At 48.5% G+C, this 27,544-nt stretch overlaps 3 protein-coding genes across 3 annotated transcripts in view; 2 read left to right on the forward strand and 1 right to left on the reverse strand.

The window, feature by feature from the left end:
• The first annotated feature begins 5,641 nt into the window (after positions 1 to 5,641).
• Positions 5,642 to 9,687, forward strand: B3GNT8 (UDP-GlcNAc:betaGal beta-1,3-N-acetylglucosaminyltransferase 8). The gene is made up of 2 exons (XM_069755469.1): positions 5,642 to 5,716; positions 8,241 to 9,687. The coding sequence occupies exons 1-2, from the start codon at positions 5,684 to 5,686 to the stop codon at positions 9,456 to 9,458; spliced, it is 1,251 nt and encodes a 416-aa protein (XP_069611570.1). The 5' UTR covers positions 5,642 to 5,683; the 3' UTR covers positions 9,459 to 9,687.
• A 3,997-nt stretch (positions 9,688 to 13,684) lies between these two features.
• BCKDHA (branched chain keto acid dehydrogenase E1 subunit alpha) lies at positions 13,685 to 27,063 on the reverse strand. The gene is made up of 9 exons (XM_069746620.1): positions 26,835 to 27,063; positions 22,079 to 22,255; positions 21,885 to 21,971; positions 20,207 to 20,315; positions 17,999 to 18,160; positions 16,613 to 16,819; positions 15,328 to 15,469; positions 15,050 to 15,221; positions 13,685 to 14,217 (listed from the first exon to the last, which is right to left on the reverse strand). The coding sequence occupies exons 1-9, from the start codon at positions 26,901 to 26,903 to the stop codon at positions 14,047 to 14,049; spliced, it is 1,296 nt and encodes a 431-aa protein (XP_069602721.1). The 5' UTR covers positions 26,904 to 27,063; the 3' UTR covers positions 13,685 to 14,046.
• Positions 27,064 to 27,079: 16 nt separating this feature from the next.
• EXOSC5 (exosome component 5) overlaps positions 27,080 to 27,544 on the forward strand; it is a 31,784-nt gene continuing 31,319 nt past the window's right edge. Inside the window, exon 1 of the mRNA XM_069746621.1 lies at positions 27,080 to 27,212. Within this exon, the coding sequence (XP_069602722.1) occupies positions 27,128 to 27,212 (85 nt within the window). The 5' untranslated portion in view covers positions 27,080 to 27,127. The remainder of the gene's footprint in view (positions 27,213 to 27,544) is intronic.

Raw genomic sequence — 27,544 nt, forward strand, 5'->3', positions numbered from 1 at the left:
AAAAAATAAAAATCAAGCCCTTACACAACCCTATCAGAAAATTTGTTATGGCTCTCAAAGTATGGTGACTAAATGCAATTTTTTTTTTTTTTTTTTTTTTTTTTTTTAGAAACAAAAAAAAACTTTCTAAGTATTAAAAAAAAAAAAATTAATAACTCTGTGTAACAGGCCTGATCTGTAGAACAGAAATATCTCATCTTTACCGCAAAGTGAATGTCATAAAGGTAAAAAATGCAAAATTTCAGTATTTCTTCAGTTCCACTCCACTTGGATTCTTTTTGGACATTGTTTGATAAAAATGAATGGCGTAAATCAAAACTACAACTGAAAAACAAAAACCAAGGCCTAATACCGCTCCATAGATGGAAAAATAAAAAAAGTTATGGCTCTGAGGGGGGGGGGGGGGGAGGGCTAAAATGAAAGGTTATAAAGCAATAATAAAACAGTAAAAGGTAATAAAAATTGTTTCAATAGAGGAAGTGGTTCTTTAACATATAGTTAATAGAGCGCTTATAACAGGCGCTGTGCTATGAGGTTATATAGCCTATGGCTGTTATGTAACTTTTTAAATAAATGTAAAAATACTGTTTTATGTGTTTGTTTGTTTTTTCATGTTTTTACTCTGCGTTATTTTTCTTTATGTAATTGTGGTGTGATTAGATGTGGCGGCGTCTGATCTGTGTTCCTAGTGTAGCCAACTTGCTGACTTTCTCGGATAGTGCGTAAGGCTCCTGAACTCCTAGAAGAGTTGCCGAAATCTTCTTGGCCAACGTGCCAAGTCCTCCCGCAAAGCAGAGCTTCCAGAAGACTTCTTTCAGGGAAGTCACGTAAAACAGGTGACCTCAAAAGTTGGTGTTTCTAGGGTAAAAAAAAAGATGTCCTACTTTGGCCACTATATTTGATCTCCTTTCGGGACGACTTCTCAAATAGTTGACGTGTGTAATGTAGGATCAAGGGTTCAAGAGGACATCAGTCTCAAGTGAGTGATCGAACTGTTATAGCAGATAATAAAGTGCATACTCTGCCTTGTGCAGTAAGAATCTTGACTTGTCAGGGCCACCAAGTGGTCCACCTTCTCTTGAGTTGAGTATAACAGAACCCCGCCGGTATAAAAACCTAAATGACTCCGTTGTATAAACTTTATATTGTTATTTATGCTTTTTTCTATTGCTAATTAAATCGGAAAAATATTTAGAAATGAGAGTCCTCAGTGGTTGATACCATCTTTTCAGTTAGCCATTAAAAGGTAACAAATTGCAAGCTTTCGAGACTACACAGGTCTCTTCATCAGGCAAAGACTAAAAGAAATTCTGAAGAATCACATATTTATGCACAGCATAGCACATAAAAAAAAAGGGAAAAACCATGGATAAGACAGGTGACATGAAGCAGAATTACCATGAGTGATAAACCGTTATGTCCATAAATATTGGGCCAGTTCTTAGATAAGGATTGTTTTATTGGGGTCTGGTTCTGTTGTGATGGTCTGAGGGGCAAGTTCCTTAGTTGATGTAAAAAGACATAAATCCGTGCGACACTTTCATTCCTGCAGTGAGACTGTCAAAGGTCGTCATCAGTTTATATTCCCAGACTTTTCTGGCTCTCTTAGATTTGAAGTTTCCTTTTAACACAAGTAATTTCATGTCCGCAGTGTTATGATTTGGGAGACAAAAATGTTTTGCCACAGGTAGATCCATTCTTTCTCTTATTGTGTGGCGGTGAGAATTCATTCTTGTTCTAAGCTTCTGCCCTGTCTCCCCCACATAGAGACCCCCAGTTGGACAGTTAGTACAAATAATTAGGTACACCACATTAGAATTGACGCTGCTGAAAGTACCTGGGATCTTGTAGTCCTGATGTGAATTGGGGATCTTTATCTTGTCCGTTGTCATTATAAATGGACAGGTTTCACATTTTTTCTGGTTGCAAGGAAAGGTACCTGCAGCTGTTGGAGAGGACATGGAGCTTCTGACAATGATGCTTCTTAGATTTGGGGGCTGCCTAAAACACAGTAGTGGGGGGTCTGGAAAAATGGATTGTAAGCAGGCATCTTTTTGCAGTAAAGGCTGCGCCTGATTTATTCTCACTGCGGGGCTGGGATTCCTGGGCATGCGCTGAACACTCTGTAGAAGGCGGAGGGAGATGAGTGAGAGGCTTAGATATGCACTGCGCATGCCCAGGAATCCTAGCCCCGCAGTGAGAATAAATCCGAAGACACTGCGGGGCGGGATCTTGGGCAGGGCAGCCGCACAGGCGCAGACTGCAAATGAGGACGGGCAGCGCTCACTGCGCATGCCCAAGGCATAAGAAAAGAGCGCAGGCGCCGGCTCATTTGAAAATCGCGCTGAGGAGGCGGCGCCCGGCGCCAAGAGGACATGAGTGACGGCGGTGCTACGTTTGCAGCAGGGGGGGAAAGACCTGTCTCCAGGACTGATTCAAGGTACTTGGGACAAATTATAAAATGGATTATTTCTGAAGTTACAGCACCAGTAACTAAAAGAGCCACCTTGTCAGAATACAGCATTAGTGCTGCACAAGGTGGCTCTTTTAGTTACAAATGCCTGGGTGGGGAGTCGTGATTCGGCCCCCATACAATCCTGATCTCCCCATCGTCCAGTCTGTCTGGGATCACATGAAGAGACAGAAGGATTTGCACAAGCGACATCCACAGAAGATCATAGAATGTTAGAGTTGGAAGGGACCTCCAGGGTCATCGTGTCCAACCTCCTGCTCAATGCAGGAGTCACTAAATCATCTCAGACAGATGTCTGTCCAGCCTCTATTTGAAGACTTCCATTGAAGGAGAACTCAGCACTAGTCAACAGCTTGATGCAGCAGCAAAAAAGGCAAACAGTTCTAGGATGTATTAAGAGTCTAGATCACGTGAAGTAATAATCCCCTCTACTCCTCCTTGGTCAGGCCTCATCTGGAATACTCTGTGCACCACATTTTAAAAAAGACATCGAAAAACTGGAGCAGGGTCAGTGGAGAGCTACCAGGATGGTGAGCGGACTGCAAAGTATGTCCTACAAGGAACGATTAAAGGATCTGGGAATGTTTAGCTTGCAGAAAAAAAGGCCAAGAGGAGACTTAATATGTCTCTACAAATATCTGAAGGGCTGTCACAGTGTGGAGGGATCATCATTATTCTCATTTGCACATGGAAATACGAGAAGCAATGGAATGAAGCTGAACAGGAGGAGACAGATTAGATATTAGAAAAAAAAACTTTTGACAGTGAGGGGTGATCAATGAGTTGAACAGGCTGCCACGAGAGGTGGTGAGTTCTCCTTCAACGGAGGTCTTCAAACAGAGGCTGGACAGACATCTGTCTGAGATGGGTTAGTGAATCCTGCATTGAGCAGGGGGGTTGGACACGATGACCCCGGAGGTCCCTTCCAACTCTAACATTCTATAATTCTACCTCTTGTGGCAGCCTGTCCCTCTCATTGATCACCTTCACTGTCAAATTTTTTTTCTAATATCTAATCTGCGTCTTCTCACTTTCAGTTTCATCCCATTGCTTCTCGTCTTTCCTTGTGCAAATGAGAATTATGATGATCCCTCTACACTGTGACAGCCCTTCAGATATTTGTAGACCGCTATTAAGTCCCCTCTTAGTCTCCCTTTTTGCAAGCTAAACATTCCCAGATCCTTAAACCGTTTCTCGTAGGACATACTTTGCAGTCCGCTCACCATCCTGGTCGCTCTTCTCTGAATTTGCTCCAGTTTTTCAATGTTTTTTTTTTAAATGTGCCCAGAACTGGACCCAGTATTCCAGATGAGGTCTGACCAAGTTCAGTGGTCAACGCTCCAAAATGTTTGGAACAACCTCCGACCGAGTAAACTGAATGCGAGTACAGGTGCTTCTCACAAAATTAGAATATCCTCAAAAAATAATTACAGTTCTTCAATACAAAAAGTGAAACTCATATATAGAGTCATTACACACAGTGATTTATTTCTGTTAATGTTAATGATTATATTAATGAAAACCCAAAGGTCATTATCTCAGTAAATTAGAATACTTTATAACACCAGCTTGAAAAATGATTTTAACCCCTTCCCAACCTACGCCGTACTAGTTCTGCGGAGGTTGCATCTCTTCCTTTGATGCGGGCTCCGGCGGTGAGCCGGCACATGTCAGCTGTCTTGTATAGCTGACATGTGCCTGCAATAGCGGGGTTAAAATCATTTTTCAAGCTGGTGTTATAAAGTATTCTAATTTACTGAGATAATGACTTTTGGGCTTTCATTGGCTGTAAGCCATGATCATCAACATTAACAGAAATAAACACATGAAATAGATCAGTCTGTTTGTAATGACTCTATAGAATATATGAGATTCACTTTTTGTATTGAGCTGAAATAAATAAACTTTTTGATGATATTCTAATTCTGTGAGAAGCACCTGTACGAGTGTAGCTAGAAGAACTGATGGTGTTTTGAAAGCAAAGTTCGGTCACCAAATATTGATCTGATTTAGATTTCTCTTTTGTTCACTTTCCGTTCTGTTAATTGATAAAAAAAAGATAAATTATTAACACTTCTCATCTGAAAGCACTCTTACTTTGTAGCATTTTTTTCCACCTCTTTCAAATTACCCGTTCAGCTAGAGAATTTATTATGTATCCTTCTATGGTGTTATGTATATTCTTGGACGTTCATCACATTTGTTTTATTACTTTATATTGTTTTGTTCTTTATGTGGTTTTAACCTGCAGATAAAGTTCGCTGCATGAAAGGCCGGTATTACTTTGACCCGGTGAATCTGTTTTGTTCCTTTTCTGCATACCTGTCTGTATTAACTCTTTATGGTGTACCGACCTGGTGAAGATCTCACGCATTAATACCGTTACACTAAATAAAACCTTTTGATTGGCTGGGGTCTACCTTATCAATCCTAGAATGTTAGAGTCGGAAGGGACCTCCAGGGTCATCGTGTCCAACCCCCCTGCTCAATGCAGGAGTCACTAAACCATCTCCGACAGATGTCCGTCCAGCCTCTGAAGACTTCCATTGAAGGAGAACTCACCACCTCTCGCGGCAGCCTGTTACACTCATTGATCACCCTCGCTATCAATTTTTTTTTCTAATATCTAATCTGTATCTTCTCCCTTTCACTTTCATTCCATTGCTTCATGCCAGTCACCCGCTCATTCAAGTCATCAGACTGCACTCGAATGACATCCGAGTGCAGTCCGATTTCCTCCGACTTGCACAATGGAGAAATTTTGTTCTTAATTTTCTCTTCACCTGTACTACGACTCATGCGGGAGTATCGGATCGCACTAGGATGACACTTGGGTAAAATTCTGTGTCATTTGTATAATCGATCGGAGGAAAGAATGTAGACTCGTGTGATCCAGGCCTTACCGTAACACACTTGCAATTTTGCATGAAAGATGCGCTGTCCATACAGCCCGGGTCAGCCATACCCTAAAATTTGTCACTGGTCCTGCGTACCACCGATCAGATCTTGGAGGAGATGATCAGGGTTCATTCTTTGCTGAATTATTTAGTGCTGCCGAGACTCTTGGGTTATTCAGGAGAATAAAATCACTCATGAGACGGAGAGGAGGAGAGAAAGGGAGGGAGAGACGCCTGGGTATATAGAGTAATGAAGCAAATAGGAGGAGGCAGCGGCAGCCAGGGAGTGGTGAAGACACAAGTCACCGTACCGATGCTCGAATTATCTGTGCCACATCTGTGTAAGGTAAGACGGGTGACGGCCACGCTGCCGGTCACATGGAGCAGATGGGATTACCGTCTCCATTAGGCAGATGGAGGGATTCATGCCAACGCTTGCACAGGGGATACCACGCAGACTTGGATTTTTACGGTAACGGCTATGGAATGTTTAGTCATCACTAAGCATCCGCCGGATCATCATCACTATGCGACGCTATCATTGTGATGAACTGCCGAACCCGAAGACTAAGGACGTGTTCACGTGTAATATAAATACAATTTTTTTTTTTTTTGTGCTGAAAAAAATCTGTATTTAGCAATTGATGCAAAGCGTGTTAGTTCTTTTTTTTTTTTTTAAATTTATTATTTTAATTATAATTTTTTTTTCCTGAAGGCATTTATGGGGAACCTGAAAAAAAAAAGAGTGCAAAAAAAAAACAACAACAACCCACAATTGCGTTTTCAAGTGCGCCCTGCAATAAGAGTAAAAAAAAAAAAAAAGCATGAAAAAAAACTACATTAAATCTTCACCAAAAGCCAAAAAAAATGAGAAAAGTCGGAGCTGATTTTGATGCGGAAAAAAATAAGCAGATTTTCAGATGAATGAACATGGACTTGTTCCCGTATGCAGAAATGATGCTTTTTCTCGAATATGCAGTAGCGATCCGCACTGGTTTATGTTGAATTTTCCCATTTTTTTTGCTTTTGGGCATGATTTGATGCAACTTTTTTCATGCTTTTTTCCCCCTTTTTATGTGTTTTTTTTTATGTAGACTGGGTGCAGCATTTGTTAGTGAAACACTGCGATGCTGGACTTGAAAAGGCGATTATTTCTGTGATTGCGCCGCTTAAATGCTCCAGTCAGGGATCAACAGCAGCATTTACGGCATTAAACGGCAGTCATTGCCGTTAGAGGGGGTTGTTGACAGTATAACACAGCCGGCACCCAAAATCGGGAGGGAGTTATCCCGGAATATTAGTTTTTCCACATGTTCCCTCTAGTCTAATTGTCTTTCTGGCTAATTTCTTACATCTTTTTCTAGTTTCTCTATAATTGTGTTTGCTAAGTGTGACCCATGTGACCCCCTTCTGAACTACATTTCCCACAACCACCTGCTTCAACAGGCTCCCAGGTTCCCATAGTAACTCCTCCAAACATCACTGTGATCTCCTAGTGACAAGAGGAGACATGGCGCTGTGTAATATAGTAATAAATATCATTTGTGTCTGTCCCTATCGCCCCTGTAGAGTTTATCTGCGTTTCTTCTTTATTGCCCATGGCAACCAATCACAGAGCCGCTAACATTGTACCAGAGCTATTTAAAAAATATTAGCTGGACTCTGATTGGTTGTTATGGGCAACAATGACAGACGGTACCAATAAAGGCCTAATTGTATTTACATTGTGTTGAGAGGTATGTCGGGGCCATTGTAAAAAGTCTGAACAGAAATATTCATGCTTCTAATGAGAAGAAGCTTTGTTGGTGTAGTGGCTGGTACTTCTGCGCTTATTCGGCTGCGTCTATCACACAGCAGAGCTGCACAGTCGGATAGGAGAGGAGCGGGCGCACGGTGCCCATTTTTTCCCCTGTGCAGTGAGGATCACACATGCGCCATTCCCTGCAAATTAAGAAAAGGATACCCATTGTAGAAGAATATCAGGCGTCTACTGAGCACGTGCGACCTGTCTTCAAAGAACCGCAGGACGTAACCATGGGCAACCAAAAGTCTCTCACATGCTAAATTTCAGGGGGTGATACCTTTAGCAGAGAGCGCATTTGGAAATTGATTGCATTTTTATTTTAGGATTTTAAGCCACTAAACTGTGATTGATTTTGTGTGAATGACCCTTTGTGTTCGGATCACAATATCTGGGGGGTCCTCTAGGTCTCCTGACCTGAGCTAGCTTCCTCATTATCAGGTCAGGAGACACGGTGGTCGGGCCATTGTTTTCTGAGCATGGTCCATGTTGTGAAACCTTAAAGACGTCCCCTAAATTTGTGTCCCACCTCTCCAGAAAGGAGGACCCCCCATCTTCCCTGGTGAGGTGTCCACCACATCCCCACCAGAGAATGGAGAGGCAGCTCATATAGCTGTTGTCAACAGCGAGACAACCTCTACCCCCTTATTGCCAGGACTGGCGGGGGTCCCAAAGATCAGACCCCCCATACTAAATGGCATATCCTAGCAATATACCATCATTATATAAGATGAGAATACATCTTTACAAAATTTCCTCCACCCAAGTCTCTGATGTGCAATCAGCACTGGTAGGGTTTTCCTTCTGGGAAAATTAGTAGGATCTGTGAGCTCAGACTTGTTCTCTAAAAAACATTGCATATCCTGGTGGTCTTAAACCTACGAGTCTCCAGATATTGTGAGACTGAAGATGTTACCATGCTATGCTGTGAGTTGTAGTTTTGCAATAGTCGGGAGAACCACAGGTTGGAGATCCTTGTATTATATAATATAATGAAATGAAGGTGAGACCTTTTCTTGTGCATATAGTGTACCGGACTAATGATTTATATTTGTGACATTTTTTTCAGCCCATGCAGTGCTCAGCCATGGTGAGATGCCGGAAGTTCAGCATATCGATCATCGCCCTTCTTGCTCTTGTTGTCATCAAAATTTTCATTGACTTGAGTTCCCCTCCTTTTGAATTCTCTGACCCATCATCATCTATTTCTGCAGAACCTTCCAACAGCGCACTGATAATGTTGGAGTCCTTACAAGATGACGAGAAAGCAACCTTGGCAGCTCTTCATTCCTTGGCACAGAACTTGAAAAAAATGGTACCCTTTGCTGAGGCCTACTGGAATATGAAGCAACTTCAGCTCCTGGACTTACGGAGGCCATGGGCATGGACATGCAGTAGGTCCATGGCATGGATATCACCACAGGAGCCGTATTCAGACCTATTAAAGACTTTCCTCACACAGGGTAATTGTCGAAACCATAAAATGATAATTAACCAGCCATACAAATGTCCACTCAATAGTACTTTTCTTCTTCTGGCCATCAAGTCTTCACCACAGAACTTTGCACAGAGACAGGCCGTAAGGGAAACCTGGGGGGCCGAGAAGAGCTATGATGGGAAGTACGTCAGACTGGTCTTCCTCTTGGGCACAGTGCCAGTGCTTGACCTGTCACCTCTCTTGGAATACGAAAACAACCTCTCTCATGATCTTCTTCAGTGGGACTTTGAAGACACCTTCTTCAACTTGACATTGAAGGACCAGTTGTTTTTGGGGTGGGCGAGGACATATTGTACAAAAGCAAAATACATACTTAAAGGTGATGATGATGTTTTTGTCCGGACGGCCAGCATAATGCGCGTTCTTTCATCACTTAGCAGATATAGGCATCACTCACTCTATATGGGACATGTTGTAAAATCCGCCAAACCTTACAGAGACCCTCAAAGTAAATACTACATACCTACTTCTTACTATATGGGGATGTATCCACCCTACGCTGGCGGAGGAGGGTATGTGTTTTCCGGATCTCTCACCCCATGGCTTTACTTGGCGTCCCATTTTGTGTTCCCATTTCCAATCGATGATGTCTACACTGGAATGTGTTTTATGGTTTTGGGGGTGAAACCAATTGGGCATCCAGGATTTAAGACATTTAATACGCCAAAGAAATCAAAATCCTCAAACTGCGTGGACAAAAAATTCCTTTTAGTACATCAGAAAAGCCCCCAAGAGATTTTGAAGATGTGGGGGGATGATTTTAAAGGAACACTGATTCAACCTTGCTGATAACGGTGATTTATTTTTACACCAGACTACACTCGCAATTCTTCTGCCTCAACCTTTGAGGACGAAGTCAATGCCCGTGGCTTGGCACATTGTTATTCTGATGTGTTTTGGGGCATGGTTCGGTGCAAAACTTAACTGCCAGTATGTTCTCCTTATAGGAAATAATATGTTATGTATAAGGGTTTATCTATTTTGAGTGTTCAGATATATGAATACATATTCAATATTCTGCACTGTCCTCTGAAATTGCTTCAAACTCGCCTTTAAAGGGGGTATTCCCATATCCTATCCCAATATGTAGTAGGTGTAATAATAATAATATTCGCAAATACCTAGTACAGTTCTTCTGATTCGCTGTCGCCTACCCCATGTAGGGCATGTGTCGCGGCTGTTTGTTGGGCTCTCCATGCATGTGTTGTGACTGTCACACAGCCGCGACATATGTAGCTGTCCTGCTACTGGGTTGTTGCCCTCTTATGGCCCCTTCATGTCTTCTGGTGTACTGGCCAGACTCCTGGTATCTGCTCCATGCTCTGGACACTGTGCTGACAGACATAGCTACCCTACTTGCCACAGCTTGCATTGATGTGCCATCCTGGATGAGCTGCACTACCTCAGCAACTTCTGAGGGTTGTAGACACTGCCTCATGCTACTGTACCTCTATGGGTGAGAGCAATGACCATATGCAAGTGACCAAAACAACAGTCAAAAAGGATAAGAACAAAAAAATGGTCTGTGGTCACCCCCTGCAGAACCACTCCTTTACAGGCATGGTCTTGCTAATTGCCGTTCATTTCTACCTGTTGTCTGTACCATTTACACAGCTGCAGGAGAAATTGATTCACATTCGGTGTTGCTTCATAACTGGACAGATTGATTTCACAGAAGTGTGACTGACCTGGAATTACATTGTGTTGGTTGAGTGGTCCCTTTATGTTTTTTTTGAGCAGTGTATACAACCGAGTCACAGAGATGATGAAAAATGGAATGATTGATGGGACTCTGGAAACCAACACAGACAGTGAGAATGAAGGACCAAAAGGGTAGAGCAGGAGCGAGCATGTGCGACCACCATATGTGTGTGTATATAGTAGTGGTCGCACATGCTCACTGCTGTTCCATTAACGCTGCTTTTCAATAGCACATAAGCCGGAGTCAGTGACCGTACCGTGTGATAATGGAGATCACTGAACAAAGTGAATACCGGGCGGAGGTCACAGGAAACGGAGCAGAGATCAATTATTTTTTTTTGTCCATTTTCTCCTTTTCTATCTAATGTCCTTTTCTCTGTTACGGTGCTATCCGAGCCATTACCATACATTAGTATACCTTGATGTATTGTGGTGAATGAGTTAAAAGCATGACAACTCCCAGCAGTGCTCCTCGCACCCCAGCCGGTAGCTCATAGGGAGCAGAGGATCCAGCACTCATGAGCCATTAGGAGGCCATTATTGAAAGTAGTTGTGGGACCGGTAATTGACTGAAAGCTGCCATCAAACATGGCGACTGTAGACGGCACGTAATGGACATGTCTTATTATGGAAATCTCACGGCTTCATTTAATAGTTATGGGCAGAAGAGGGTTAATTTGCACATGGAAGAAATTACAGAACGGCGAGAAGCACGAACTGCTGCAGAACGAAGGATTACAGACGAGTGAAGGATATCAAGACGGTGACGTTTAATAGGAAAAGGGTCTTCAGAAAATAGAACCATGGCTCGGCTGATATTTTTCCGAAAATATTTTTGCAAAAGCTTCTTTCTTGAGTAGTGGGGATGTAAGGAGCAGTTCTCTTTCCATTCGGATGAGGAAGGAGAGGTGCGCGGCCGGCGATGGCAGTGTACGGAGGACAGGTCAGGACCCGATTGTGTGCTGCCATAACGGTGTGGCGTCCCCTTCATCAGTGGAGCAGTTGCCCCCATCATAGCCCCTTTTACACAAGTTACTCCATGCTGTTAAACGACCACTAATCGGTGACTCATTACTGGCCCGCTAGGCCGACAAACCTCAGACTAGTACGATGGTTCTGATCGGTGACTCGTTACTGGCCCGCTAGGCCGACAAACCTCAGACTAGTACGATGGTTCTGATCGGTGACTCTTTACAGGCCCGCTAGGCCGACAAACCTCAGACTAGTACGATGGTTCTGATCGGTGACTCTTTACAGGCCCGCTAGGCCGACAAACCTCAGACTAGTACGATGGTTCTGATCGGTGACTCTTTACAGGCCCGCTAGGCCGACAAACCTCAGACTAGTACGATGGTTCTGATCGGTGACTCATTACTGGCCCGTTAGGCCAACAAACCTCGGACTAGTACGATGGTTCCGTGCCAGTACCGTATCATCCCATCCACTGCACAGCACCGGTTTACACCGAAATCATACAAGCGTTCTGCATATTCATTAGATGAGTGCCGGCCTGTTCATATGGCGCGATACGAATGCTCATTCACCAATCATTGGTCACTTAGCGATGAGCGCAAGTGCTCGTTACTTGAGTTGGCCTAGGGTTCTCGAAAGATAGATGTTCCTGTTAGCCCACAACATGCCCTACAAACACGGGCAATCCCCGCATATATTCGGGCTGTCGAACAGCCATGGTGACTCAAACATATTTTTCACACACGACGAAGACTCTCGGTTAGCATCCGAGCATGCTCAGATAACACCTTATCCATGCACGCCCGCTCATCACTAATAAGAATGTGTGTGTATATATGTATACATGGTCTATGTATATATATCAGGCACTGTTCACATCTGCATCGAAGGCTCGGTTGGTTCAGTGTTCACACCTGAAACCTAACGTGTCTTGAAGGGAGACCATCACTAGATTTGTGCCCCTTCCTATACTGCTTGGATTCAGGGTACTAAATACTCCAGATACGTGGTAGTCCGGATATAAAAGAGACGCAGATTCATTATTTTTGATATCCCAAAATGTTATACCCCTTTCAGTTTTATTACGGCCCTTGGAATTAGTTAAATGTGACAAAGTGGTCCTCGGAGCAGAAAAGGTTGTGCACCCCTGTCCTAAACACAAGGAGTATAATGACAACGGTGGGTACAAGGTGCACAGATCTAGCGACGGTTATACCACTCATGTGTACGGTGCCAGAGCAGGTCAGCGTAGACCCCCCCCGAATATCACTTCCACCGGAAATCAGTCTTGTGAGTTGTGGTCAGGGCTGTGGAGTCAGAGTTGTGGAGTCCGAGCCCATTTTTATGGAGTCGGAGTCGTGGAAATTGAGGAGTCGGAGGTTTGGATTACCGACTCCGCAGCTCTGGTTGCTGTGATATTAGTCAATCATGTAGATCACGTCAGGGGTTAATATGGAAACTTATCATACGAGATGGTCACATCAGACTCGTATAGTCGTCCGATCCATGGGCCATTTCATTTTTGCCAGGGTATTTTTTTTTTTTTTTGGAGGAATGGTGAAAACCCTGGTAGTGCCTGGTATTACAACTCAGCCTTGTTGAAGAAGCGAATGAGGTGGAGCTGGACTGCAATATCAAGCACAACCTATGGCCAGGTGGTGGCACTGTTTTTTTACGGTTAACTCCTGCTTGGCAAATAGAAATTAGGATATTTGATTCTATATTGCTTGAAAAAAAATATAAGTCAGCTAGTCGGCTTGTAGTTCTATGGTCCCCATGAAAATACTATATGGGGACACAATTCTGAAACGTACCCTCATCGTCATCTGTGACATTATTACAACAATGACCTCTACATAACAGCTGTCTGATAGAGCTTGTAAATACAACCAATTTTGCCATATACGGATTGTAAAAAATGTCACCCGTTCTTGGAGACCGTCCGCCGCTGCTAGACTGCTTATAATTGCTGGCTGTGATCGCTGGGGCACGTCGCTCCCTCCTAATCCAAAGCCAGATTCAAAGCAATAGACAGCAGTGGTGGTCGGTTTCCTTGACAACAAGTTGTAAGCCAAAAAAAAATCCAGGGATTTTTGTGTACTCACCGTAAAATCCTTTTCTACGAGCCATTCATTGGGGGACACAGGACCGTCCCTGTGTCCCCCAATGTGGCGACGGAGAAAAGTGTTCATATCTGAAGAACGGATGCAAATTTTAACAAGCAGTAAATTGCAAAGCGGCGTGTTTTTACAAGCACTATCTGATGATATCCATTAGATGAAGCTGGGAATAACCCTTTAAGGAGTAAAGATACCACAATAATGCACTTAAAGACAATCCGATTCCCACAATCATGAGACATTTATTCCCTGCAATGTCATACAGTTCCTCCGCCATTGGCGTTCGTGTTCTCGTCATCTAGAATAAGTCACATCATTCTTACTACGCCACAGACACGACGCTCTTCCGGCTCCGGCTGGGACGTCCACCCCCAGTTTCAGATTATTCCATCGCTTTAAAACTCCCCTCTCCCAGTTATTTACAGGTGGCTGCAGAAATCAGAAAACTATTTCACAAAAATTAAAAACCGGAATGAGCAGCCATGAAGAGGAGACCCGGCCGGAGTGTTGTGCTGCCTGTAACAGGAATCCGAGGGTAACCGCGTTCCTACAACCATGTCTTTGTTGTCCGGGGTGGGGGGCGGTTACTTTTCAAAGCTGTCCAAGGGGTAATGTTCCCCATAAACCTTTAGGTGTTTTTTCAAAGAATCCTCCTGTTTCTTCAGACGCGGCGGCTTTTCCGAGTAGACGTCTGTGAACATGTGATCGATACTGGGCTTCCGTTTTCGCTCGGCCTCTTCGAAAGCTTCCATGACCTGCAGAAAAAAACGGTTGTGTTACATATACTCATTGCCAGGAGCCCAGAGAGACCCTCTTAGGGTATGTTTCCAAAATCCACTGCGGATTACAATGCTGAGTGTTGAGGGTGAGATTTTACGCAAAGAAAATCCAGCTCTCAATTTATGTTGCAGATTTTCACACTAGATTTTACCCTGTAATGTGTAAGGAGACTTATAGGCCATGCAATGCCCCTCTGCAAAATTAAATACGCAAATTCAGACAGGAAGAGGATTTGAACTCTAGCGCCAACTACTGGAAGCAGCCATCCTAAAAGTCAGTATTGACCCTGTAATGAGCCTTGCCACATGACTTGGGATAAAAGCCAAACCAGACTCCATTCTCAGACACATGATTCTGGGTGTATTACAGGCTCTAAAGCAGAGGTTAAAATTTGTGGCATTTCCACAGCCAAATCGCCCACTTTTGGACTTGCTGTGGATTTTCCGATGCATGTGGACAAACCTGACTGTGCAGGGCCATGCAGCACAGCTGTGCGCTGCGGTTTCTTGCTCAGTGGGATGGTCGCTATGCAAGCAGAAAATGACAGGGAGGCAGCTGTGGTCTTCTCGCTCTCCCGGTGGTTGCTCTCCGGGTGGTCCCAAAGTGTTAACTTATACTAGCCATATACCATCACCCCCCCACCTTAAAACGGGATCATTGTACACACAGATAAGCACCATCACAGCAATGGGGGAATTGTTCTGGGACCCACAAACCCGTGGACTTGGTCATCACCATCTCTACGTGTTGGTAAACTGCAGAGAAAGAGCCATGTGCAGTAAAGAAACGGCTCAGAACCAGACTCACCATTTTCCGTGATTTCTTCCTCCATTCTTTCTCCTTATCAGTATCCCACCAGCCCTTGTGCATCATGTAGAAATGAAGGCGAGAAATGGGGTGGTCCTCCTTGTCCCAGTAATTGACCTCATCTACAGAGCGGTAGGCCGAGCTGTCATCGCTGGTGCTGTGGTGTCCGATCCTTTAAGAATCGTATTGAGAATGAGTCAGTATCAGGTACTGCAGGGATGAGCCCCCCACATACATCCCATGTGCCCCCCATACATCCCATGTGCCCCCCCGAGTACCTGTAGGTCATGGCTTCTATGAGGAACGGCTGGTTAGACGTCACCGCTCTTCGTCTGGCCTCTTTGGTGGCGTTGTACACAGCAAAGACATCGTTACCGTCCACTCGGATCGACATGATCCCATAGCCAGGACCTCGGGCAACTGAGAACAGATAATAGCATAACTGTGCAAATTAATGGTGGCCTTATTCACTACCTGTCACATTAAAGGGCTGAAGAATAACACTTTCGAGAGAAGCCCAAGATACGAAGCTACCCCGGCGTGGCCCACGTTCAGACAGCCATAGTGCCGCCACATTTAAGTGTCATTTTCAAAACCGACCTGGGGATCCAATGACCCGACCTTACAGCGCTGTAGACCCCTGTGGTGCCATTAGATTTACAATTGGGCTGAAATTAAAGCCCATATTATGAATGCAAAAATGTGATCACTTTACATTGTCTGAATGAAGCCTTAAAGGGAGTGTGTCAATCCAAACTGACAGTAAATCGTAAGCACCTCGCCTGGCAGGGAATACCGCCCCTATACAATCCCCACCTATGGTGTTATAATTGCTGGCTCCATTCTGCAGAAACTGATGATGAAATATGCTAATTAGGGTGATTGCTGCACTCTGGGTGTGGCCAAGAGCCTCCACCTGCTGGTTTTGCATGTCCCCACCTCCCTCACTGGTGATTGACAGCACTGGTTTACTTGTGAGCAAGCACCGTCTGCATGGGCGGAGCAGTACACTGGGCCTCTTGGCCACACCCAGGGTGCACCGGGCACCATAATTATTAGATATGAATGAATGCCAGTTTCTAAAGAAAGTGGGCAGCAATTAAACCACTAAAAGTGCAATTTTTACAGGGGCGATTTTCCCTACAAAGCTCAGTGCATACAATCGGTTTGGCCTGACGCTCCCTGTAAAGATTGTTTTCCCCAGAAACATGTAGTGATCTACTGGAAAGGGCATTAAAATGTCAAAATGGAGCAGCCACGCATGCGTCATCGCTCCAATCATTCTCTATGGGACTGTTGGGAGGTAAGAGGCGCTTTGTATCTCTGGTGGTCTCAGACTGATGGTGATATTTTAGAGCCCCGGTTTGGAGATCGCTGGGACCTTTCAGCGCCATCGTATGGACTCGCTGTGCTGTTGTACAGGCTTTGTGCTTTGCCGTGGCCCAGGATTCATCCTGTACTTTGAATTTTACACTTCAGCTTGACACTTACCTGGAAAAAACACAGAGTGCCCCCTAACCCGTTTGGCATTTTAATAAAACTGTGCAAAAGCCCCACACTCACCGATGCCGTCCCCGCGGTACTGCTCAGAGGTCGGCGTGGATATGGCGTAGCCGTTGTTCCTGCAGAAGAACAGCACGGGACACTCTAATGTGGCAGAAAAGTTAAAAGCGGCATGGGCGTCCCCTTCACTTGCGGCTCCTTCGCCAAAATAGCAGATGACAACGCGGTTGGCGTTTTCCCGTTTCAAAGCGTAGGCCGCACCCACAGCTTAAAGAAGGAAAAAAAAAATAGGTCATTATAGAAGAAACATTGATGTTCAGCTGAATATGGTGGAACCAACCCACAAGAACCCGACAACCAGGCCCCTTAGGCTATGGGCACGCTGAGTTTCATGCAGGCAGTTTTAGGCTATGGGCACACGGGGGCTTTTAGATGCCAACACCGCCGGTCATTTTCCTGAAGCAGCTTCGCTGGCGATTTCGCAGCGTCTCCGCCATTGACATCTTTTATTCTATACTTTCAAGTATAGAGCGCGGGCGACTTTCCAGTTGAAGTTGCACAAAGGAGCAACACTTCACGGGTTCCAAACTCTGAAGTGGGTATAAGAAGTGACAAGACGGAACCGCTGCAGTTTTTACATTACTGTGAACTACGGTGATCTAGGTGAATCCGCCAGAAAGACACTGTGTGCACATGGCTTTACAGTGGAAATTGTTGCAGGAATCGCTCCTTGTCTTGGCAGTTCTAGGTTTCCTAAAGAGGCTTTGACGTGTTCTAGAACAAATTTTTTGCAACCTTTTAATTTGACTTATGTAACTGCAGAAAAATACCTGGCTGCATGAGGCTTTCAAAGACCAAACTGACCATGTGCCAGAGATCCTAGCATGTAGAGCACAGGAACATGATGGACTCGGCATAATCCTGTACACAGACCCTCTATGGCAGCACGTCCCTACAGGTCCAGAATGAAGAGCTGCTCCTCTTTGGGTCTCCTCCTCAGGCAATAAGGGTCAGTGGGATCTGAATTTTAAGATTTATTCCAGCCGGTGACGTACAGGACCGAGCTGTGATAACTAGAGTTGGTGCAAGTCGATTTGCAGGACCCGGTCTGCGCTCCATGGCCATTCGATGCTCCGTCTCTTTCCATCTGGAATCTTCTAAATATCAGGCCTGGCGCAACATCATGTACGTCATGTCGAAGTAATAACATCACGCCAGGTTGGCTAACCAAAGAAGAGGTGGATCGCCCAATGGCCACAGATTACTCACCTGGCTGCTGGACCGGGTCTTACAGATCGATTCGCACCAACTCTATCAATGGCCCGTGTGGTGGTCACGGAAGAAATGGCAGCGAGAGGACGGAGGTGACTCAGGCGATGGCAGAAATACAACTATAAAAAGATGTGAGGTCAGAAAAAGTGAAGGGAAATCTTTCTGGATATTCACCTTGTGGTATCTGTGTTGCTAAAGGTGAGGAAATCGTCACGAAGTTCCGATCTTTGCAGCCATAGTGGACGGGCATCTGTCTTCCTTTGCCAGGATCGGAGGCATTACCGTAGCACTGCGCCATGAACAGATCAAGAGGATATCCCCTGTACATCAGGACTCCTGGAGAAAGCACAGCAGCACATCAGCGGCTCACATACAGGGTGCCCAGCAGCACATCAGCGGCTCACATACAGGGTGCCCAGCAGCACATCAGCGGCTCACATACAGGGTGCCCAGAAGCACATCAGCGGCTCACATACAGGGTGCACAGCAGCACATCAGCGGCTCACATACAGGGTGCACAGCAGCAGCACATCAGCGGCTCACATACAGGGTGCACAGCAGCAGCACATCAGCGGCTCACATACAGGGTGCACAGCAGCAGCACATCAGCGGCTCACATACAGGGTGCACAGCAGCAGCACATCAGCGGCTCACATATAGGGTGCACAGCAGCACATCAGCGGCTCACATACAGGGTGCACAGCAGCAGCACATCAGCGGCTCACATATAGGGTGCACAGCAGCAGCACATCAGCAGCTCACATACAGGGTGCACAGCAGCACATCAGCGGCTCACATACAGGGTGCACAGCAGCACATCAGCGGCTCACATACAGGGTGCACATCAGCGGCTCACATACAGGGTGCACAGCAGCAGCACATCAGCGGCTCACATATAGGGTGCACAGCAGCAGCACATCAGCAGCTCACATACAGGGTGCACAGCAGCACATCAGCGGCTCACATACAGGGTGCACAGCAGCACATCAGCGGCTCACATACAGGGTGCACAGCAGCACATCAGCGGCTCACATATAGGGTGCACAGCAGCACATCAGCGGCTCACATACAGGGTGCACATCAGCGGCTCACATACAGGGTGCACAGCAGCACATCAGCAGCTCACATACATGGTGCACAGCAGCACATGAGCGGCTCACGTATAGTGTGCACAGCAGCACATTAGCGGCTCACATACAGGGTGCACATCAGCGGCTCACATACAGGGTGCATATCAGCGGCTCACATACAGGGTGCATATCAGCGGCTCACATACAGGGTGCCCAGCAGCAGCACATCAGCGGCTCACATACAGGGTGCACATCAGCGGCTCACATACAGGGTGCACAGCAGCACATCAGCGGATCACATACAGGGTGCACATTAGCGGCTCACATACAGGGTGCACATCAGCGGCTCACATACAGGGTGCACATCAGCGGCTCACATACAGGGTGCATATCAGCGGCTCACATACAGGGTGCCCAGCAGCAGCACATCAGCGGCTCACATACAGGGTGCACATCAGCGGCTCACATACAGGGTGCACAGCAGCACATCAGCGGATCACATACAAGGTGCACATCAGCGGCTCACATACAGGGTGCCCAGCAGCAGCACATCAGCGGCTCACATACAGGGTGCACATCAGCGGCACATCAGCGGATCACATACAGGGTGCCCAGCAGCACATCAGCGGATCACATACAGGGTGCACAGCAGCACATCAGCGGATCACATACAGGGTGCCCAGCAGCACATCAGCGGATCACATACAGGGTGCCCAGCAGCACATCAGCGGATCACATACAGGGTGCCCAGCAGCACATCAGCGGATCACATACAGGGTGCACAGCAGCGGATCACATACAGGGTGCCCAGCAGCACATCAGCGGATCACATACAGGGTGCCCAGCAGCACATCAGCGGATCACATACAGGGTGCACAGCAGCGGATCACATACAGGGTGCCCAGCAGCACATCAGCGGATCACATACAGGGTGCCCAGCAGCACATCAGCGGATCACATACAGGGTGCCTAGCAGCACATCAGCGGATCACATACAGGGTGCCCAGCAGCACATCAGCGGATCACATACAGGGTGCCCAGCAGCAGCACATCAGCGGATCACATACAGGGTGCACAGCAGCACATCAGCGGATCACATACAGGGTGCCCAGCAGCACATCAGCGGATCACATACAGGGTGCACAGCAGCACATCAGCGGATCACATACAGGGTGCCCAGCAGCACATCAGCGGATCACATACAGGGTGCCTAGCAGCACATCAGCGGATCACATACAGGGTGCCCAGCAGCACATCAGCGGATCACATACAGGGTGTGAACGTTGTATATATTGTAGGGTCTGCGTCTCACCTGCTTCCCGATACTGCCCAAAAACCATATCTGTGTCTTGGAGGGCGGCTACGCTGCCCACGTGGGTCCCCTCCTCTCCGTAGTTGGTCATATAGAAAGATATTCTTCCCTATGCGAGTAAAGATGAGTTAGGTGGTCAGCATAGGTCGTGAGGTCACCTACACCCACAACAGGGGGCAAACTGTGTAATCTGCCCTACAGTCCGTCCCTACCCCAAGACAGTGCTCCATACAGAAGAGGTATGCAATTTAGCTCTCCTCCAGAAGGAAGAATATGACCCCTGGAGCCATTTGTAGTATCTATGGTGGAGTTCAAGTCCGTACAGATACGGATGATAATGGCTCAGAACATACCTGTGCCACAAGTCCATCACACAGTGTAAATGGACCTTTACAGCGGCCAACCGCTTCCCGACCCACCGTAGACTGTAAACGTCCGAACAGTCCCGCTCCTGTTCTGCACTGATGGTCTAAAAGGTCACTTGAATAGAAGCGCAGCTGCGCCATTTTCAGGGATCTGACTGTCAGACAAAGCTGGACTCACCATAAAGAAGGCAGTCACGGTTTATTACCATCTGTGCCTTCTCCATCACTGTATATATGGCGCTAAAGAAGCTCTATGTACTCAGTAATAGGAAGTGGACAGCGCTGCCTACTCCATATACAGTGATCATGTCACCGCTATGTACAGGAGAGGAACAGAAGCCGCTGGGTCATAGGAGACATAGACTGCTCTGCTACGCAGACAGGAGGTAGCATGTGCCCTGTAACTGGGGCCAATATACCAACCCCAGTTACAGGGGAAATAAAAATATTTCAATATTCAAATGTTCCCCCTACCACAGGTCTTTCATGACCTCATGGGAGGAACAATGGGTAATTTAAAAAAAAAAAATTCCACCGTCAATCCAAATTGCTGTTACTAGTCCTGCTCCCATTAAAAAAAAATCCAATATTACAAAAAATATTTGTTACAGAATGGAGAACAAGTTTTGAAGTGCGTTTTACTGGTTTTATGTTGTCACAGGAAGAAAAGAAAAAAGGTTATGGCAGCCATTTATTTCCCTACAGACATCAGCAAAAAAAGAAAAAAAGAAAATTACAGGGATCTAAAAATTAAGCTCCATGTATCATAAAAAGACAAAAAAATACTTGAATATAAAAAATAAAAAAAAAATAATATTTCAGCCTCTTTATATTGCATGTATAAAAAAAAACCCCAAAACACACAAAAATGTGACTGATTTTGAGCCGGATAAACTAGTGCATGTAAGGTGCTGTCAGCGTACAGTAAGGGGTTTAAGTTTTAAACAAAAGAACAATCATTCTTTTATAAATTATTATTTTTTTTTCTTTTTTTGGGGGGGGAGGGGGAAGGGTTAGGTGGTGATAACTTACTGGTCCCCTGGACCCCCAGTGGTCCGGAGAGCTCGGCAATGCTTGAATAAAGCGGAAGGGGGACATACTGAACCCCAACTCCATCCATTGGAAATAGCAGAGCTGTGCGCCGCTTCTCCCATAGTCAACGAATAGAGCGGAGATTGTACGTACCTCTGCAGTGTCGTGTTCTCGGGAGGAGAGTTGGAGGTCCCAGTGCCAAGACCCCCAGCAATCAGCAATCAGGGGGTCAACCTTTCTTACAGATAGCGGATAACTTTCAATTGTCACCGATCACCCACCTGTCTCTGAGACTCGTACAGGATCCTGTCCATGGTGTTCAGCAGCGTCATGGTCTCGTAAAACTTCAGGACGGTCTCCTTAGGAATCTGCAGGACCATAAATACATGAAATGCCCGTGTAACGTGGCATTATTTTACATGCATGTTAGAATAAAAGGGCACAATCAGGACACGGCCCGATACAGGACACTTACATTGGGGTCTTCACTGGGGTTGACTATCTGCCCCTGGCGGTCCATCACCCTGTAGATGGGGATCCCGGAGATGACATTGGGCTGGATGAACTCCAATGTGTCCACGAAGTCGGCAGACGCTCCGGGGAACTGCGGCTTTTCTTCCAGAGGTGTGAACTCGCTGTAGGAGCGGACGGCCTGGAAGAAGGAAGCACAGAACGGTCACAATCTGCCAAACCTGACCCCGACAACACATCTATATGTTATGGCCGCTCCTCCTTAACTTCATCCTTGTTCTCCTATGACCCAAATTCAGAAGCTTTGGGGAAAATTACATGGTCCCACCCTGCTGCCACATTTAGGGCCGGCTGTCAGTCAGTCTCGGGTGCGGTTACAGACGCCGGTCTCTATACAATGAGCGGTGATTGAACCCGCGCCGTCGCCTCCCTATGACCAAACGCTGCAGGGATGTTTCCCCCTGGCAGCGGGGGTCTAAGTGCGGGCGCCGGGCGGGAAAAAAAAACGCTACTAACCTACTGATTAACCTCATATCTGCAGGTTAATAGCGTTTTTTTTTTTACGTCACAGGTTCCCTTTAAATAAATCTACTTGAGGGCTTTTTTGCAAATGGGAACCATTAAACAATTTGCATCGTTTGGCTTTTACACCCCGTTTCCCTGCACGTTGGTCTGTGAGGTGGTCATAAGAGGAGCTCAGAAGAAGACAGATAAGATGGACTACACAGCAGATTGTTAGAACGGGCTCACTGATGGATTCTCCGTTAACTCATTCTGCAAGCCAGCACTAGACAGTACAGGAGAAACCACAGAAGGCAAACAGTTCAACATTTTTATTATTAAAACCAAATTGCAAAAAAATATTTTTAGCCCTAAATACACACATTTAAGTTAGAAATAAAAATGGCCCCAAAAGGTGGACAACCCCTTTAAGTGGCATTTTGTCATTTTGAAGGCGAACAGGTCAATGTTATGGGTTTCCGACCGATTGCTACAAAAGGAGCTTAGGTTGTTGTTTATATCTTCCAGGCTTTAGCGGAAGAGAAAGACGGACGTCTCCATAACAAGGGTGGGATCAGATCGCCCCCTTACGTGAGCCTACAAGACCCCACTGTGCTCACGTGACTATAGACGAGCTGCAGTTCTGGTTGGGGGTCCGCTGTGCAAAAGGTAAACAAAGCAGTGAATCATTGAGATAGGTGGGGGATTCTTGACGTCGGACCCCCACTAATTATAAAGCAATCGCTTTCTAGCACGTTGCTTAAGGAAGGTCGGACGTCATCACGCTCGTGCCTATAGATCCCTGTGCAGCGTTATTGTGTATGGAGGCGGGGATCAGGAATTGGAAGTCCTCACGCCCCTCTGTGAGCAGCCAATCAGCACAGAGATCTGCGGCGAGCCTCCTCAGCAGTCACTGACCTTCCCCAGGGAGCCAGCAGCTGTAGCACACAATGTCACCCTGTGACTGCCGCCCCCCACCGGGCCGTACAGCAATAACACCATGACGTACTACAACCCCCAGCCAGGCCAGAGATCCTAGGTGATCACAGGAAAAGTATGAAGTCCTTAGATAGAAGGGCGCGGAATAGAAATGTGATCGCTCCTCTCCGGAGCTCATCAGAACCTCAGCGTCAGGCCAGTACCGCACCGCCAAGATGTCCGGACCCCAATTCATCAATCTCATAGGCAAACTTGAGGCTGTTATATCCAGGTCAGGAGACCCCCAGTCAGTCCGGACATTGTGGTTGGAATCAGAAGTGCGAAATCAGTCACACAGAACAAGGGTACGCATGGGGGCGAGGACCCTGATAAAAGCACAGTGCCCCCCAGACCACCGAGCCCATGACAAATAAACATGAACACTAAACAGAAAAAAAATTCAAGTTTGTGCACCCTGCATGGACTTTTACAAGCCTGATGGGGGGGAAATCACCGGAGGCAGGAGGGGGGGAAATCACCGGAGGCAGGAGGGGGGGAAATCACCGGAGGCAGGAGGGGGGGAAATCACCGGAGGCAGGAGGGGGGGAAATCACCGGAGGCAGGAGGGGGGCCCCGCAGACAGGAGGGGGGGAAATCACCGGAGGCAGGAGGGGGGGAAATCACCGGAGGCAGGAGGGGGGGGAAATCACCGGAGGCAGGAGGGGGGGGAAATCACCGGAGGCAGGAGGGGGGGGGGGGGGGGGGGAAATCACCGGAGGCAGGAGGGGGGGGGGGGGAAATCACCGGAGGCAGGAGGGGGGGAAATCACCGGAGGCAGGAGGGGGGGAAATCACCGGAGGCAGGAGGGGGGGAAATCACCGGAGGCAGGAGGGGGGGAAATCACCGGAGGCAGGAGGGGGGGAAATCACCGGAGGCAGGAGGGGGGGGGGGGGAAAATCACCGGAGGCAGGAGGGGGGGGGGGGGGGAAATCACCGGAGGCAGGAGGGGGGGAAATCACCGGAGGCAGGAGGGGGGGAAATCACCGGAGGCAGGAGGGGGGGGGGGGGAAATCACCGGAGGCAGGAGGGGGGGGGGGGGGGGAAATCACCGGAGGCAGGAGGGGGGGAAATCACCGGAGGCAGGAGGGGGGGAAATCACCGGAGGCAGGAGGGGGGGGAAATCACCGGAGGCAGGAGGGGGGGGAAATCACCGGAGGCAGGAGGGGGGGGGGGGGGGGGAAAATCACCGGAGGCAGGAGGGGGGGGGGGGGAAATCACCGGAGGCAGGAGGGGGGGAAATCACCGGAGGCAGGAGGGGGGGAAATCACCGGAGGCAGGAGGGGGGGGGGGGGAAATCACCGGAGGCAGGAGGGGGGGAAATCACCGGAGGCAGGAGGGGGGGAAATCACCGGAGGCAGGAGGGGGGGGGGGGGAAATCACCGGAGGCAGGAGGGGGGGGGGGGGGGGAAATCACCGGAGGCAGGAGGGGGGGAAATCACCGGAGGCAGGAGGGGGGGAAATCACCGGAGGCAGGAGGGGGGGGAAATCACCGGAGGCAGGAGGGGGGGGAAATCACCGGAGGCAGGAGGGGGGGGAAATCACCGGAGGCAGGGGGGGGGGGGGGGGGGAAATCACCGGAGGCAGGAGGGGGGGGGGGGAAATCACCGGAGGCAGGAGGGGGGGGAAATCACCGGAGGCAGGAGGGGGGGGAAATCACCGGAGGCAGGAGGGGGGGGAAATCACCGGAGGCAGGAGGGGGGGGGGGGGGGAAATCACCGGAGGCAGGAGGGGGGGGGGGGAAATCACCGGAGGCAGGAGGGGGGGAAATCACCGGAGGCAGGAGGGGGGGAAATCACCGGAGGCAGGAGGGGGGGAAATCACCGGAGGCAGGAGGGGGGAAATCACCGGAGGCAGGAGGGGGGCCCCGCAGACAGGAGGGGGGGAAATCACCGGAGACAGGAGGGGGGCCCCGCAGACAGGAGGGGGGGAAATCACCGGAGGCAGGAGGGGGGGAAAATCACCGGAGGCAGGAGGGGGGGAAATCACCGGAGGCAGGAGGGGGGCCCCGCAGACAGGAGGGGGGGAAATCACCGGAGACAGGAGGGGGGCCCCGCAGACAGGAGGGGGGGAAATCACCGGAGACAGGAGGGGGGCCCCGCAGACAGGAGGGGGGGAAATCACCGGAGGCAGGAGGGGGGCCCCGCAGACAGGAGGGGGGGGGAAATCACCGGAGGCAGGAGGGGGGCCCCGCAGACAGGAGGGGGCCCCCGCAGACAGGAGGGGGGCCCCGCAGACAGGAGGGGGGCCCCGCAGACAGGAGGGGGGCCCCGCAGACAGGAGGGGGGCCCCGCAGACAGGAGGGGGGGAAATCACCGGAGGCAGGAGGGGGGCCCCGCAGACAGGAGGGGGCCCCCGCAGACAGGAGGGGGGCCCCGCAGACAGGAGGGGGGCCCCGCAGACAGGAGGGGGGCCCCGCAGACAGGAGGGGGGCCCCGCAGACAGGAGGGGGGCCCCGCAGACAGGAGGGGGGCCCCGCAGACAGGAGGGGGGCCCCGCAGACAGGAGGGGGGCCCCGCAGACAGGAGGGGGGGAAATCACCGGAGGCAGGAGGGGGGCCCCGCAGACAGGAGGGGGGCCCCGCAGACAGGAGGGACGCGAATGTGTCTGACTGATGTGTAGATCTTGGGATGACACTGGTTCCTTTTGTTGAGACCCCCAACCCCCCCAGAATAACCAGTCTTACAGGCACGGCCTCCTGGGTAACGGCATGGAAAGGAGATTTTCTTAAAACTGTCTCTAGGTCGCTGCTGTACAGGACAATACCAGAAGGTGGCCATCACCCAGAGCTGTGGGTCGGTCATCAATACCAGATCAGTGAGGGTCCGACCCCCGCCGCCATCCGCTGCGCTGGCTCCAGCCTGATGTATACAATGTGCACCAGCTGCTGCAGAACAGCTTCCTGAGGACGGCCAATCAACTGATTCCACTTCAATTTCACAACATTTGCAGATTCTAGAAAATCTGAATTTTGGGGAATTTGATGGATTTATACTGACCATGAAGGAAATGTAAAACTCTCTCATTTTCCTCAGAGCTGATCTCAGCTGATCGGCGGCGGGGGGCACCGGGGGTTGGACCCCATATTGACAGAAGAGCAGTGGGGCATCAGGTATAGACGTCAGATGATTGGGTGAATATCCCGTGGGGTGACTGACTTTTATCCTCCTTCCCCCGGTTACAGATGGGAGATTATATAAACGGCACGAACAATAATAACACAAGTGATTACACCCGGCAGTGACAAGTCCTGGGCGCAGGAGCAGCTTAGAGGGTCGGCTCACCTGTCTCCCCCCGGTCACCCTCCATCCAGCCGCAGCTCGCAGCCTCCACAACGTCCTCAGCGCCGCCATCTTGTTCCCAGGCTGTCCCTCCTGCCGCCCGATGTGGCCTCAGGTCCCCATCACTACCAGAGAACGAAGCTCAGTCCTGGCCTCGGCAAACATCCCAGCAGGTGACCTCCGCCCAGCCGAGAGCACAGGAACTGTCCCCCCTCCGTGACCGGCAGTGAGCAGGGCAGCCCGGCGCACAGGACCCCGGAAGCGGAAGTGTCCAGCACGTGGTGTTGGGAAGACTGATGGAGATGCTCGCGGGCTTGCGGGAGATCGCCTGTGAGCAGAGCCCCCTGAGCAGGCCGGATGGCTCCGCTACGTTCCTGCAGGGTAATAATAGACATGTTCTTATCGATGTCTGTGAATAACTGCCTCACACGTAGCGGAAAGAAGAGGGGGCGTGGCCTATAAACAACCCATCAGGTTCCAGCTTTCATCTTTGCCACGCAGATTAAAATGTGAAAGCAGCAATATGATTGGTTGCTATGGCCTTTGTTCTTTCTAACAGTAGAGTCTCGTCCCGTAGCAACCAATCGGATTTCAGTTTTCATCAATTAGAAAATGAAAATAGAGATATGATTGGTTTATTTCACAAATCCACCAGTCTTTGTATTGATGGAGGCGTGGGCTATAGCAACCAATTGGATTTCAGCTTCTAGCTT

The sequence above is a fragment of the Ranitomeya imitator genome, chromosome 2, assembly GCF_032444005.1.
Source record: "Ranitomeya imitator isolate aRanImi1 chromosome 2, aRanImi1.pri, whole genome shotgun sequence".
Lineage (NCBI taxonomy): Eukaryota > Metazoa > Chordata > Amphibia > Anura > Dendrobatidae > Ranitomeya > Ranitomeya imitator.